This window comes from Copadichromis virginalis, linkage group LG1 (genome assembly GCF_057382275.1).
Source record: "Copadichromis virginalis isolate Kocher_CV1m ecotype Utaka linkage group LG1, C_Virginalis_male_GT1.1, whole genome shotgun sequence".
NCBI classification, from domain to species: Eukaryota; Metazoa; Chordata; class Actinopteri; order Cichliformes; family Cichlidae; genus Copadichromis; species Copadichromis virginalis.
The window spans coordinates 24,698,866-24,711,932 of record NC_140618.1 but is presented as its reverse complement, the minus strand read 5'-3'; the positions used below and the strand labels follow the sequence as shown (position 1 = coordinate 24,711,932).

The window sequence follows — 13,067 nt, the reverse complement described above, 5'->3', positions numbered from 1 at the left end:
TTTTTATAGAGGAAATTTGCTCTCACAGGTTAGCGCTTAGAGAATAAAACGGTAACAGATGACACTGACAGTTCAGGTCACAGACTAAAAAGGCATCAAATTTGTTAGTGGGTCGATTTTTGTTATGAGGGAAATTGTATGCAGCAGAAGGGGAAGAGTGCAGAATTTCAAAGCTATTTTTTATTCTGGTGGAGGGGGAGAGATGTCAAAACGGCTACATTTTGATTATGTTTTCTGAACATGGTAATTATGTATACGGTTACTTGTAGGGAAGAGAAAATTTAACCTAGGAGTTTTACAGTATTTGAGGGCTTCTGAGCATCAAACTACCAAAGTGATTTAAAACGCAACCATGAATAATGAATTGGACATGAGAGAGGTGTCACTTACTCGCTGCTTAGTGGCCCACTTTCAGATAGGAACAGTTCCTACTGTGTTTCTCACTTCATGCTAAGCAAATAATTTCTGAATTGGCACTTTCGTTTTTTCATGTTATGCCATACTCGTTTTCATCTTTCTTCATTTCTTCCCTCAGGCAGTCCAGCCGAGCTCTGCCAGCTGCGTGTCGACGACGAGATCGTGGCCGTCGATGGAGCTGCGGTGGCACACATGAACTCAGACCAGTGGAGGGATAAAATGTCATCTGCCCTGCAAACCGGCAGTTTGACCATGGACATTCGGCGCTATGGCAACAAGGGTAGGATATTGAGTAAAAGCGGCTCTGTTTTACCACTTCCTGAAATTATTAGCGTGGTCTTAGAGTTGATAGCTAGTTGTTTTTAATTAGATTGGAGCACCGGCGAGGGGACTCATCACAGCCAGCCAGGCCAGAGCAGGGTGACCCTCAATCTGACTGCTGCTTCTTCGCCTGTCCTGATAGGGTGCCCTGATCACCATGCCAACAGTGCTGCCTTTCCAGACACACAAGTCACACAAGGGTTCAAAAGCAATGGGCACACAGACAACGTGAGCACTATTTTAGCAGCTATCACAGCAATTTAAAAAAAAAAAAAATGATCAAAGCTCTTCTTATAGTTTGTGGTGTCTTTTTTTTTTTTTTTTCTTTTTTTCACCTGCATAGGTGATGCAGGGTAAAGTCATGGGTGGAGAACTTTGTGAGACACATGGGACAACCAGAAATAAAGGTAACACCAAGCATAAAGTGTGTAATCGCAGTGATATTTTAAAAAAACACTTCCTCTAAAAATAACTCGGGTGTAATATGTGTAATTTCTCACTTTGTCCACCCTTCCTCTTCATGTAGATTGTAGTACTATTATTAGAAAAAATCAGAAAAGGAGGGCAGAATTTTTCAGGCAGCAAGGTAAAATGGCAGTTTGAACTTCATGTGAAGCGGCTTCGGTGGCTGGTGCTTGGCTTGGTTTGAATTGTCATTAGAATTAAATACGCATTTTTAGTATGCTTGGTTTTTTTTTTTTTTTTTTTTGTTTGTTTTTTTAAGAATATTTAGGAGATGCTAATTATAAGGAATCAAAAGATGCATGGTGATTAGCTGATTGCCTTTTACTAGATAACCACTGTGATAACATCAGTCTATTATACTTTATAGCAGTGCTTTAATCAGAGCAGCGTAACCACAAATTACACCAAAGTAAATCAGCTATTAAAGGATTTCTATAAATTGCTGTTCGTTGTACAGTTTGTTCATGAAAAATCGCAGAAGAACTGAGGGCAGGGGCGCAGACTGTACTGCTTTTCACAGTGATTGGCCAATTTTAACCAAACAGCCACAGAGATACGGCACTGATCATGTCCAAAATATAGAGACCACAATAAATATAAGCCTATATTAAGATGATCTCCTCATTTCTCAGTTTTTGCATTGATTTCCTCTTAGTTCCTATCAGGTGCAGGAAGGGGTCAGGAATTTGAGGCATTTAACAAAATGACAATGATGCAGCTTTGCAGCCATCATCTTGAAGTCATTGCAGATGAATAGTTATGTAACAGGTTTTCCAGGACCGCATAAAGTCTTGTGGAAAGCCCCATGATTCAGTAGCTTAGAATCATCTTAAGCAGCAAAAACTTGAATTCATCGTTTTGGGGATGATATTGGTCTCTCAAATCATTGTGGATGAACATTGGTTCAGTTCACTTAAGTATGAAGGCGTTTGTTTATGCAGAGGTCCCTCAAGGTCTGACCACAGCCTCTCAATCAAGTTAAGATCTGGACTTTGACCAGGCCTTTGCAACACTTCTTTGGCCGTGGTCTCATATTTGACTCTAGAAGAGTTGAGTGAACTCGTTGACTGCGAGGTGCTCAGCTCCCGTGGTTGAAAAACAAGACCAGCACGCCATCCTTCTGTGCTGATGTGCTTGTGTGTTTTCATGCGTTTAGTTTTCACCAAATGTTACACTGTGCATTGTTGCCAGTAGGGCTGCTCAATTAATCGAATTTTAATCACGATTACGATCTGGGCTTTCAACGATCATTAAAAATGACTGAGCCGATTATTAGCCCCTCCCTCATTTATCCGCGACACCTTAAAGGCTGGTCCGTGAAAATATTGTCGGGCATAAACCGTCCGTGACGCAAAAAAGGTTGGAGACCGCTGATTAAGAGGATCCGAGGGAAGCTCGGAAAGCTAAGCAAAAGTTATTTGGAGAGTGACTGCCGTTGGTTGAAAAGAGAGTTTAAAAAAAAAAAAAAAAAACTTCAGTGGTGTTGCACACTATTTTATATTATTTTTTTTAAAGTCATTGTTAACCCTTTAAAGCCGGTCAGAGCAGCACGCTCCGTTTTGCGTAACTATTTTTAAGAAGAAGAAAGTGTGTACATTATTGTACTTTATTGAGCCCCGTGGGGAAATTGCTCTCTGCATTTAACCCATTCACTCAGTGTGTAGGGACGGTACCTTGCTCAGGGGTACCTCAGGGTAGCTGTTAAGGGGAATCGAACCCCCGACCTTCCGATCATGGGGCAACCACTCTACCTACTGAGCTATCCCTGTAGAACCTGAACCGTGTAAGCTAGCGCAATAATTTGTTTTGCATATGAAACCGGAGGAGTTGTACTTACATCTTATGCCATCAGCTTGTCCTCGGTCACGGTTTCCTTCCACATATAGCTTTGCAAAAATTGCATAAAAAGCGCTTGCAGGAACAAAAACATAATATTCCAGAAACACGCTTTGCCGATCCTATCAGCTGTTCGTAACACTTCCCACAGTGAAATGATGCACATGCTGTTTTCTTTGCAAATTTGCATCATAGGATTGTTTTTTTTTTTTTCCTGCAGTATATAAAAATTGGTGTATCTCCAAAATAAAACTATGAAGACACTCAAAATAAATTTCCTGTTGTTGTAAACTATTTTTTGCAACTTTATTGTATTTAAAGTTTTGAGGGATAAACCTCTTAAATTTCTCCAAGTAGAAATATATGTAAACAAAACAAAAGCGATTTTCAATTTTTTTTGTAGTTTATTGCACTTTTTTGCAATTTATGTAATTACTATGGACTTAATGCATACATATTATTAAAATATGGGCTATAACAGTTGTATTGATGTATAGCAACTTGAAATGCTCCCACAAATGGCACTACAGCATGTAAAAAAAAAAAATAATAATAATAATAATATAAGCTCTGGTGGACTTGGTTCCATAGTAGGTCTTAAAGGGTTAAATAAATATCGTCAAATAATCGTGATCTCAATTTCAGTGAAAATAATCGTGATTATCATTTTTGCCATAATCGAGCAGCCCTAGTTGCCAGACATCTCCACTTTGGTCTTGTCTGTCCAAAAGACATTGTTCCACAAATCGTGCGCTTTGTTCAGATGCAGCTTTGCAAACCTTTGGAAGCTTTGCTCTTAGAGAGGAGAGCATTTCTCCTGGCAGCTCCTGTAGAGTCTGAAGATGCATCTCTTGGGCTTTTTGCATTTTCTCGGAGCATTGCACGGTCTGACCTTGGGGTGAATTCACTGGGATGTTCACTTCTGGGAAAATGATGGCATTGTGTTAGCACACTTCAGTGCTCCAGACCTGCAAACTGCCAAAGCTTCTGTAAAGGTGCTCACACGTGCTGGTTATCCGTCAAACAAGTGCAGTTGATCACCAACATCTGCTGCTGCTGACCTTTTCCTAGTTTTTTATAGGTCTGTATGTAGTCCTATGAAAGTTTTTAAACTTTTTTTTTAACCCCCCCCCCCCCCTTCATATAACTATGTGATGTCTGTTTTGTTTAAGCTTACCATTATATTTTATGGCAGCTTCTATACTTTAATCATATACCAAAGGTAAATGGTAAATGGCCTGCATTTGTATAGCGCTTTACTCAGTCCTTAAGGACCCCAAAGCGCTTTGCACTACATTCAGTCATTCACCCATTCACACACACATTCACACACTGGTGACGGCAAGCTACATTGTAGCCACAGCTGCCCTGGGGTGCACTGACAGAGGCGAGGCTGCCGGACACTGGCGCCACCAGGCCCTCTGACCACGACCAGTAGGCAAACACGGGGTTAGTATCTTGCCCAAAGATATTTGTCATGCAGCCAGGAGGCAGCCTGGGATCAAACCACCGACCTTCTGGTCAGTGGCTGACCTGCTCTGCCACCTGAGCTACAGCCACCCATGGTACATCATGATGGTTCTTTTAAATATATCGAGAGTACTTCCTCACTCATATGTCCCTTCAGCAACCTGCAACCTCTCTCCTGGCTCCTCTCTCCTTGAGATGCATTTTGGAAATTAAGGCATCCCTAAATAATGACACACTGGAATTGATTTCAGACAGGAGGCGGAGGAGATGAGGAGGCACAAAACAGAGAAATGAGAAGAACCCACTGTGTGCAACGGTTCTTTATGTTGTTTTCATTGTTTGATCAGTAACTTTCTGGCACGAAGACTGATATCCTCTGCTGTCCTTTGTGGTTGTTGATGATTCTGTGTGTCCTACGATGGCTTTTCTCTTCAGGCTGTGCAGGATTCAGCTCGTGGGTGTACTTATGTGGTAAATATTTGCACTGTGTGTAGCTGCTGTTGCGATGCTAAAGACCCACTGTGTGTCATGCTGCATCATCAAGCAAACACATCAAATTTGTGCTTGCTTTACCGCACACTGTGATACCTTTCTTGCATTTACAAGTTCTTGAGGCTTTGTTCTGCAGCTTCTTTTTCAGAATTTGCAGTGCGGCATCTTTAGCTGGGGATACATTAGCAGAATAGTGTGCTGAATTTTGATAAACTGTCGGCATGTTGGCCCTGATCATTGGAGAGTGATGATCCTGAATGAGTGGTGAGAAGTGTTTAATTCAGTCCTACTGGTAAGTCTTCAGTGACCGGTTTGGGTCATTTTTTTTTTTTTTTTATATATAGCTTGTCTGGGATTGGCCAGATGAAGGCCTCTAGCAGAGCTTTCCTGACTGAAGCAGGAACAAAATCAAATATCCACTACATTTTTCTCCAGTCTTCCTTAATCTTCTAATGTGTCCCCAGTAATTGCGTCTGTTTAGACCTGCATGATGCTACTCTACTCTAGGAAAAAACAAAACACTAAACAGGTCCTAAACTATTATTCTCTCTCACAGGAGGGTCAGAATCTGCGATATCTGATGTAAGTTTCTGTACTATTTGATTAAAGGATGTGCACAGTCAGAAATATGTCACCTGCGTGTGTTTAAAGAGTTGATGTACTGCAGTGTGATCACGTTTGAACTTACAGTCTGTCTGTGCATCACCAGCTCCAGGTGCCATCGCTCAGCCCCCCCTCATCCAGCTGGTCTTGGGACCTTGAGGAGGATCGCAGGAGACAGGAGAAGTGGCAGGAAGAACAGGAGCGCCTCCTACAGGTGAAGCCTCTTTCAAACAGAACTAAGGAGCATATGCTTGAAGTTCAGTTCAATTTTATTAAAGTGCTCTGGTGTTTTTGGATTTGTTTTTAGGAGAAATATCAGCGGGACCAGGAGAGGCTGGAGGCAGAGTGGCGAAGAGACCAACGAGATGTAATAGACCCCAAGAATTCAGGGGTAATGTCGCTTTCATTTTACAGCAGTTTTTATAATAGTTTTTTCCTTAATAAGGCACCAAAGAAGGGAAGTTTTTTTTTTTTTTTTTTTTTTTAAAGATCCTAATGTATGACATTTTACTACATTTTGAGATTACACTGGTTACACTATAATGTTGCATTTTCAGTCAGCAGCTCTGACACTGACACCGCACTGAATTATTTTGCTCACTTTTATCAGTGTTATATTGTTTTTCTTTCTCTAAATACTCTACACGTACAATATTCATGTTTCAGAGCCAGAAAACCTTTGAGGTGACCTCTGGTGATGTGGGCCTCGCCAGGACCCAGCAGCAAGAGAATGCAATGCCGAAGAAAACCAGAGAAGAAGAGCAGAGCACTGATGGAGAAAAGCTGAAAGAGTTGTTGGGGCCAAAACGGCAAAGTAATGCACACGAAGTGCAGAATGAGATGGTTGCCCAACAAGACTGGTAAATAAAGCTTTGCTTCTTTCTTAATGCTGCTCTTATCCATGTGGTACAAAGAGCATGTTTATTACAAAGAGTCTCATCTGCAAAACGTTCTAAAGCATTTTTTAATCATCATCACTGCTGTTTCTGCTGTGCCTCCTGTTGCTTTTGCTGGGCCTTATTTCTGCTAATGCTGTACCTAAGGGCTGATGGCTCATGTGGCTTTGCTCAGCTGTCCCCTGCACACAGGTCAGATCAAGCCTGGTCCAATTTCCACTGTATTTGTAGTTTTAGTCACGCAGGTCCAGGTTTTGCACACCACTTCAGTGATTTTTGTAAATTAAGCTATTATAAAGGTAGATAATTGTTTGTTTTTTCTTTTAGAGAAAAACACTTTTAACAAATGCTTGATTTATGACTCAAAGCACAATTTCTTAAAAGAAATAAAAGAAAATCACATCAAAATATTGTGGACTTGAATTAAAAATTGCTCTCAGGGTTGAATAATGCAGACTTTCTTGTTCCCATAGGACAAAGTCCTTGTCTTCCCCAGTATTAGCTGGGCCTCACAAGTATTCTAGAGGTGAGTTTAGCTCTTCCTCTTATATTATCCATTTCTGTGTTGGAGATGTACTTCTCTAACCCGTTCAACGTGCTTTTGTTCAGGGGATCAGAGTAAAAGAAAAGGACTGTCTGTGGCCAAGGCTGAGAAAGAAAGGCAGCAGATTTTAGAGGAGATGAAGAAAAGGACTCAGCTTCTGACTGACAACAGCTGGATACGTCAGCGCAGCAGCAGCTTTTACAAGGATCCCATGATTGTTGGGCTTCCTCTGAAAAGGTGAGACCTCAGCCAAGCTGCATTTAAGATTGGACTCATTGCCCAATGGCCTGTTTTTCAGTCCGTGTGTTTCCAATTGTTCTTCTACTACTGTGATTTCTTACCTGCAGATATGACTCTCTGGATAATCTTGATAATTTGCGTCAGCCCCAATCCTCAATCTATAGTTACCCTCGACCACACTCGGCTGCTGCAGGTTACGTTACACCGAGTAGGAATGCCTCTTCGCGATACAGCACTGGATCAGTATTATCCCTGAGAAATCCTTACATACAGTCCTGTCATCAGGCCAGGTACACATCTATGTAAACTACAAGCTTTCATCTCTTGTACATGTACTTAAAAAAAAAAAAAAAAAAAAAAAAAAAAGTCTTTACAGACATTTTTGGCCTTACTTGGTTACCATTTGCCTGCCCCAGGATGGTCAATGGCAGGAGGAATTGCTCTGTCTGTGGGCGTATCCTTGGTAGTAGACCAGCTATGGTCATAGAGGCCCTTAGTCTCTACTTCCACCTTGGCTGTTTTCAGGTGAGAGGGTTTACCTGGGTTAAGGTGCAGTCACAATAGCTCCAATACCTGCAAATAGCTGCAACTGCTCCTCATCTCTAAGGAAACTATTCCATTTTTGACATGAGGTCCTTCAGTTTTTTTATAGTTAAAATGTGATCAGAGTTCATGGTTGGCCAATAGAAACACGGAACTTATTTTCTTATAGTTCAGTCACTTAAACTCTGAACGCAACAACAATGGAACAACAACAAATGGAAACGGCAAATGATGCACAAAACACATGATGACTTATTAGCAATAATTTCTGTGAATCTGCATACAATGCTGCAGAATCTGTAGGCAAGAGACAAGAAAGCTGCCCCTGCAAGACAAGAGACTTGGTCCTGATTTCTTATGTGTTGACCAAAGTTCTCATAATTTTGGAACTTTAAAGTTCAATACTGCCGGAGTGTAGGATTTCCACCACAGTAGTGGATCTATTTTAATTTTTTTCTTATTTTCTGCCCTATGGTAGATGCACATATTTTATTTTATATTTTTCTAAAGAGGTAAAGTTTCGGACTTAGATATGCATACATGTGCAAGTTATCCCTGTGAGCTAAATGCTCAGACTCCTCTAAACTTTAGATTTATGACCCCTTTTTTTCTAATCTATGATCTCATCTGGGTATCTATCATCTATATGATAGATATATGATAGATTTATGATAGATATTATGATATGATAAAAGGTATATCTTAATATGGTGATATCAAGCACACAGCTCTGGCTTAACAGAAGCCATACCCATCTGCTGTTTGAATCTGTTTGCGAGGGACAGCCTATCAGAAGAAAGTTGATTTAAAGGGAGAGGCGCTAAAATGACGTGTTTTATGCAGAGGCCTAATATGTACATGACTTATACAAATTTTCAGTTCTACTCCAATTTTCAGTTTTTATTCTTACGCCCTACTTAACATAACAGGTCCCAGTTAAAATGAACATTTAAGAGAAGAAAAACATACACCCAGTATAACTGAACCCTGTATGTGTTTTGGGGGTTAATTCTGAACAAAATTTTAGGGTTGAGACTAATGTGACTGCAACTTGCTTTGTGAGGTTGGCAGGAGTCTCATGTCTGTGGTCTGTTTTCCAATCATAGTTATCAGTTTGCATCTGCTAGGAGGAGTGTTTCTATCACTTTCATGAATCTATTTTCATTAGCCAGTCTGTCTCTTTGTCTGTGAAGCTTCTGGGGGTGGTGGTCAAGCCCACTGTTATGTTTGTCATTATTTTCTCAGTTACTTATTATGCGCATAGTGGAAGAAGCCAACCTGCTGTCCTGCTTTGCTTTTAGATCCTTGCTGTGAAAGTCTCACTGGCAGGGGACCCCTAGATTTAGCTGGCCTTGGTTCATTAGCATGTAGATGTAAAAGCAATTTCACTTCTGCCTCCCTGTAAGTCACAGATGCACATCACACTTGTTGTGATATTTATATGCTGTGGGGTTTTTACGCAAAACAAAGCTTGGTTATCCTGTGCTCGGGTGGCGGACCGTCTGGTGAAATAATTTAGACGCTAAAGACCCACGTCACAGCTCGGCTGGATTTGTCTTAGATGGTCCCTGAATCCTTTCTCACTTCCCCGTCCTCCCCTCAGTGCGTGGGCTGCCATCAACATCTCGGAGGAAGAGAGAATGGAGCCCAGGTTCAAATCCGAAACAGGAAGCCCTTCTGTGAACGCTGCTATTTCCAACTCAGGTGTAAGTATTGGTCATTGTGAGACATGAACATCACACTTTAGTTTCTGTCCCTCTATTAACCTTCCAGATTGCTTTTTCATTTTTTTTAACATTGCATTATGTATGACTTAGTCTATAAAATCATTTTTTGTTTGATTATTGTTCTGTAGAAAAACTGGAATTATTACCCATCAGTCACTGAAAGCTAACTTTTCTTATAATACTTTAAAATGTGTTTAAGATGTCACATATTTACACCTTTAAAAACTTGTTTTTCAAGGTACCATGTTTACTTGCATTTTAGTCACCCCCATGTGAGCAGCTTGCTGTACTCCAGATTGAAGAGTAAATACAGTGGCATGGGGGTCTCTGAGCAAAGCTATGCTGTACAGAGGAAATCGCAGCCAATTCACAGCTTCTACTTCCTGAGCATCGGTAAAACTTTATATAGAGTTTTGGCAAAGTAGAACCTATACTTCTGTTTGTTTGTTTTTTGTAAATGACATAAGTGGTGCCTCGTTTGACCACCTTTCTCCTGCTAATTTATTTCCAAGTTAGATTTAATATATGAAATAAAGATATGATGGGAACTGTTTGATTTACGCCTTCATCTTAATGCTAGTGTCTTCAGATCCGTGTGCCGTGTTAAAATTATCAGCTATTTCTTGAGGCTATTCGTGTAACTCTGGTATGGAAATGAATTTTAACGTGTACTGAAGCACTTTCTGTTCTGTTGTAATGTCACTGAATACACACTGGGGTAAATCACTGGTGTGTGTGTGTGTGTGTGTGTGTGTGTGTGTGTGTGTGTGTGTGTGTGTGTATATATATATATAATGTATGACTGTCTCACATACAAATCAGCCTCTTAATTGAAATGTCTTTGTAAATAAAGTGGACTGAACATATACAAGTGTTATTTGTTGTTCATTTGTATACCACATGGTGGCAGCATTGATCTCACTTTGATCTAATTGTCACTGTAGGCAGAAATGACTTCACAGTTGACTGTCTTTACTTGTTGGTGAACATACTGACTGTTCACGTAATGCAATGACCAGTGCACCTTTATTACTGGACGTACTAATGTCCTAACTGGAGTAAAGTGTCATCAATAAACGAAAGAAGCAGAACATTTACACAACGTGTTTCACATTGGTAAAAGAAATTTGGAAGAAGGAACAAATTGAAAGCCTTCGCCCAGCCGGATACTGGATGGTGTTGCACCTTTAGTCGATGATGATGATGAGGTAATAGAAAGCAGTCCAGTCATTTCTGTTTTTAAAAACAAAACAAAAAAACCCCAAAACATCAAAAAAGCCAAGTACATCGTCACTGCTTTTTTAGTAATTCAGAGGGTAAGTAGCAGCCAGGTGCTGCTAATAAAAAAACAAAAAAAAAACCCCACTTGATTTAATTGATCATTGGGAAGTGTGAGTGCTTCTGTAAAAGCATAAGCTTTTGCTGGTTTGGACTATTTAGATTTGTTAACACAATGCAGCAAAATTCCCAGGAGTGAGCACCCTGCAAACCAAACCAAAGGAAAAACAAAGCTACATCTCAGACTACACGCGCAGTCAGCACACTGATTATTGAACTTCCTGACAATACAATTAGAAAAAGACTAAAATATGGCTTGTCTGGAAGAGTTGCCAGGATGAAGCCTCTTCTAAAAACATGGCAGCGCAGCTTAGGTTTGCAAAGTTGCATCTGAACAAAACCACAAGACTTCTGAAACTATGTCCTTTGGACAGACAAGACCAAAGTGGAGCTGTTTGGCAGTTGTGCACAACTGGTGAGCACAAATGCCTCATACCAACTGTAAAGCACAGCGAGGGGAGGGGTGATGATCTGGGCTTGTTTTTCAGCCACCATGGACACCTTGGGGGCAGTTCAACCATGAACAATTACATACCAAAGTATTCTAGGACTCAAAGATGAGGCCTTCTGTCCGACAGCTAAAGCTTCAACCAAACTGAGTCATGTAGCAGGGTAATGATCCCAAACACCAGAGTAAATATACACAGTGGCTAAAAAAGAAAAGAATCAGGATGTTACAATGGCCCAAAGTCCAGACCTCGACCTGAAATGCCAGCAAATCTTAATGAACTACAGCAACTTTGTAAAGAAGAGTGAGCCAAATTCCTCCACAGCGACACGAGCGACTGATAGTCACATACAAAATGATAACTTCAAGTTATTGCTGCTGAAGGTGGTTTTACAGGCTATTGAATCTTAGCCTCTACCTAAAATTCTACAGTCATGTAAAAATGTTTTCGCAGGACTGTAGAATTAATGAGGACTTGTTCTGTAATTTAGACGATGACTTTATTTACCTCTGCTACACTTGCATACAGTAGCAATGACAAAATGATAGCACTGGTTAAGCATAAAGGACTTGTATGGCAGTCATTTTTGGCAAAGTTGCTGCAGTGCAGTGTAAGGTGCAATATTTTTTTTTTTTGCCTTCCAAGTGTGAAGGGAGTACTTTTTGCTTTTTAAGGAGTTTTGAAGAATGTCAAAACATTAGTGGACACTTTGTCCATTTATGGACCAAATACCAATCCCCTCAAAGCTTGTAAAAAGGAAATGTCCTCTGTTGAAATGAGCAGTGACAGACAAAACTTCTCTCGCCTCCAAAATGCTGGCGTAAGAGAGAAAATGTCCGTGTGTCATTTGAGTGAACTGTTTTACAGGAAGCTGATGAAGCAAGCTTAAAGCAGCAACAAGGAAGAGAAAGTTTACTGTCCTCTAACCTTTCAATGGGGAAGTGCTGTCCAGTGGTAGATTGTCTGTCATCGAGCTTTAAGAGGCTGTAATGTTACCTCCAGCTTAATATGGGCATTAAAGGTCGGTTCGGGATTACTGGTGACCGTTTCTTTGAAACATGAGGAAAGCTACTTGCATGAATATGGCCATTATGCAAATACTGGGGCAAAACAAAGGCAGCATTTCATTCGTAGGAGGAAGTTGTGCGCCAATGCAACTGTGTTGTTATTCACAACACAAAGACAACGTTGCCTGATATGTTTTGTTTTGCACTGGATGAATAAAATGAGAATACGGCAACAGCGTTGTCAGAGGTAGCTGGATCACTGAGCTCTCTAGGAATACACACTCGCTCTGACATGTTGAACACTGGTCATTCGGAGCTCTGGGCTTAAGAGAAGGGATTTTTTAAAAAATGTTTTACTGTGATCTGGTCTTTCGGAAGAGCGAGGTCAGCTCCCCAAAGACATTTTTTCAGTTTGACATGCTCCATCTGTTGAGCATGACAGTTGTGGCTCCGCTGTGACCTATTTAAATACCAGAAGTACAGTAAGATGAGGACAGCGGAGAACCAAACACAATGTGCAGCCTTAACATATTTACCACGAGCTAAAAGACTAAACAGAAGTAGGACAATGTTTACAGAGACGTTATGCCAAAACACATCTCTCACCATAATGACTGAACTGTCGCTGAGACTTGAATTCTTTACATGTCAAGATGTTAACGCTTTCCCAGTCACCAATAAAACTGGGAATGCAGCAGGAGTCTGCTGTATGTCTCTCT

At 40.6% G+C, this 13,067-nt stretch overlaps 1 protein-coding gene across 2 annotated transcripts in view; it reads left to right on the top strand.

The window, feature by feature from the left end:
- The window catches only part of LOC146718818 (LIM domain only protein 7-like), a 32,731-nt gene extending 22,317 nt beyond the window's left edge, over positions 1-10,414 (top strand). The window contains exons 17-30 of one of the 2 annotated variants that reach the window (XM_085456006.1): positions 536-697; positions 788-966; positions 1,082-1,145; positions 5,558-5,583; positions 5,711-5,818; positions 5,912-5,995; positions 6,271-6,464; positions 6,648-6,692; positions 6,974-7,026; positions 7,110-7,281; positions 7,392-7,574; positions 7,701-7,809; positions 9,431-9,533; positions 9,793-10,414. In XM_085456006.1, coding sequence (XP_085312132.1) covers positions 536-697; positions 788-966; positions 1,082-1,145; positions 5,558-5,583; positions 5,711-5,818; positions 5,912-5,995; positions 6,271-6,464; positions 6,648-6,692; positions 6,974-7,026; positions 7,110-7,281; positions 7,392-7,574; positions 7,701-7,809; positions 9,431-9,533; positions 9,793-9,830 — 1,520 coding nt within the window. In that variant the 3' untranslated portion in view covers positions 9,831-10,414. The remainder of the gene's footprint in view (positions 1-535; positions 698-787; positions 967-1,081; positions 1,146-5,557; positions 5,584-5,710; positions 5,819-5,911; positions 5,996-6,270; positions 6,465-6,647; positions 6,693-6,973; positions 7,027-7,109; positions 7,282-7,391; positions 7,575-7,700; positions 7,810-9,430; positions 9,534-9,792) is intronic. The other variant, XM_085456016.1, reaches the window with a different exon arrangement.
- Positions 10,415-13,067: the final 2,653 nt, after the last annotated feature.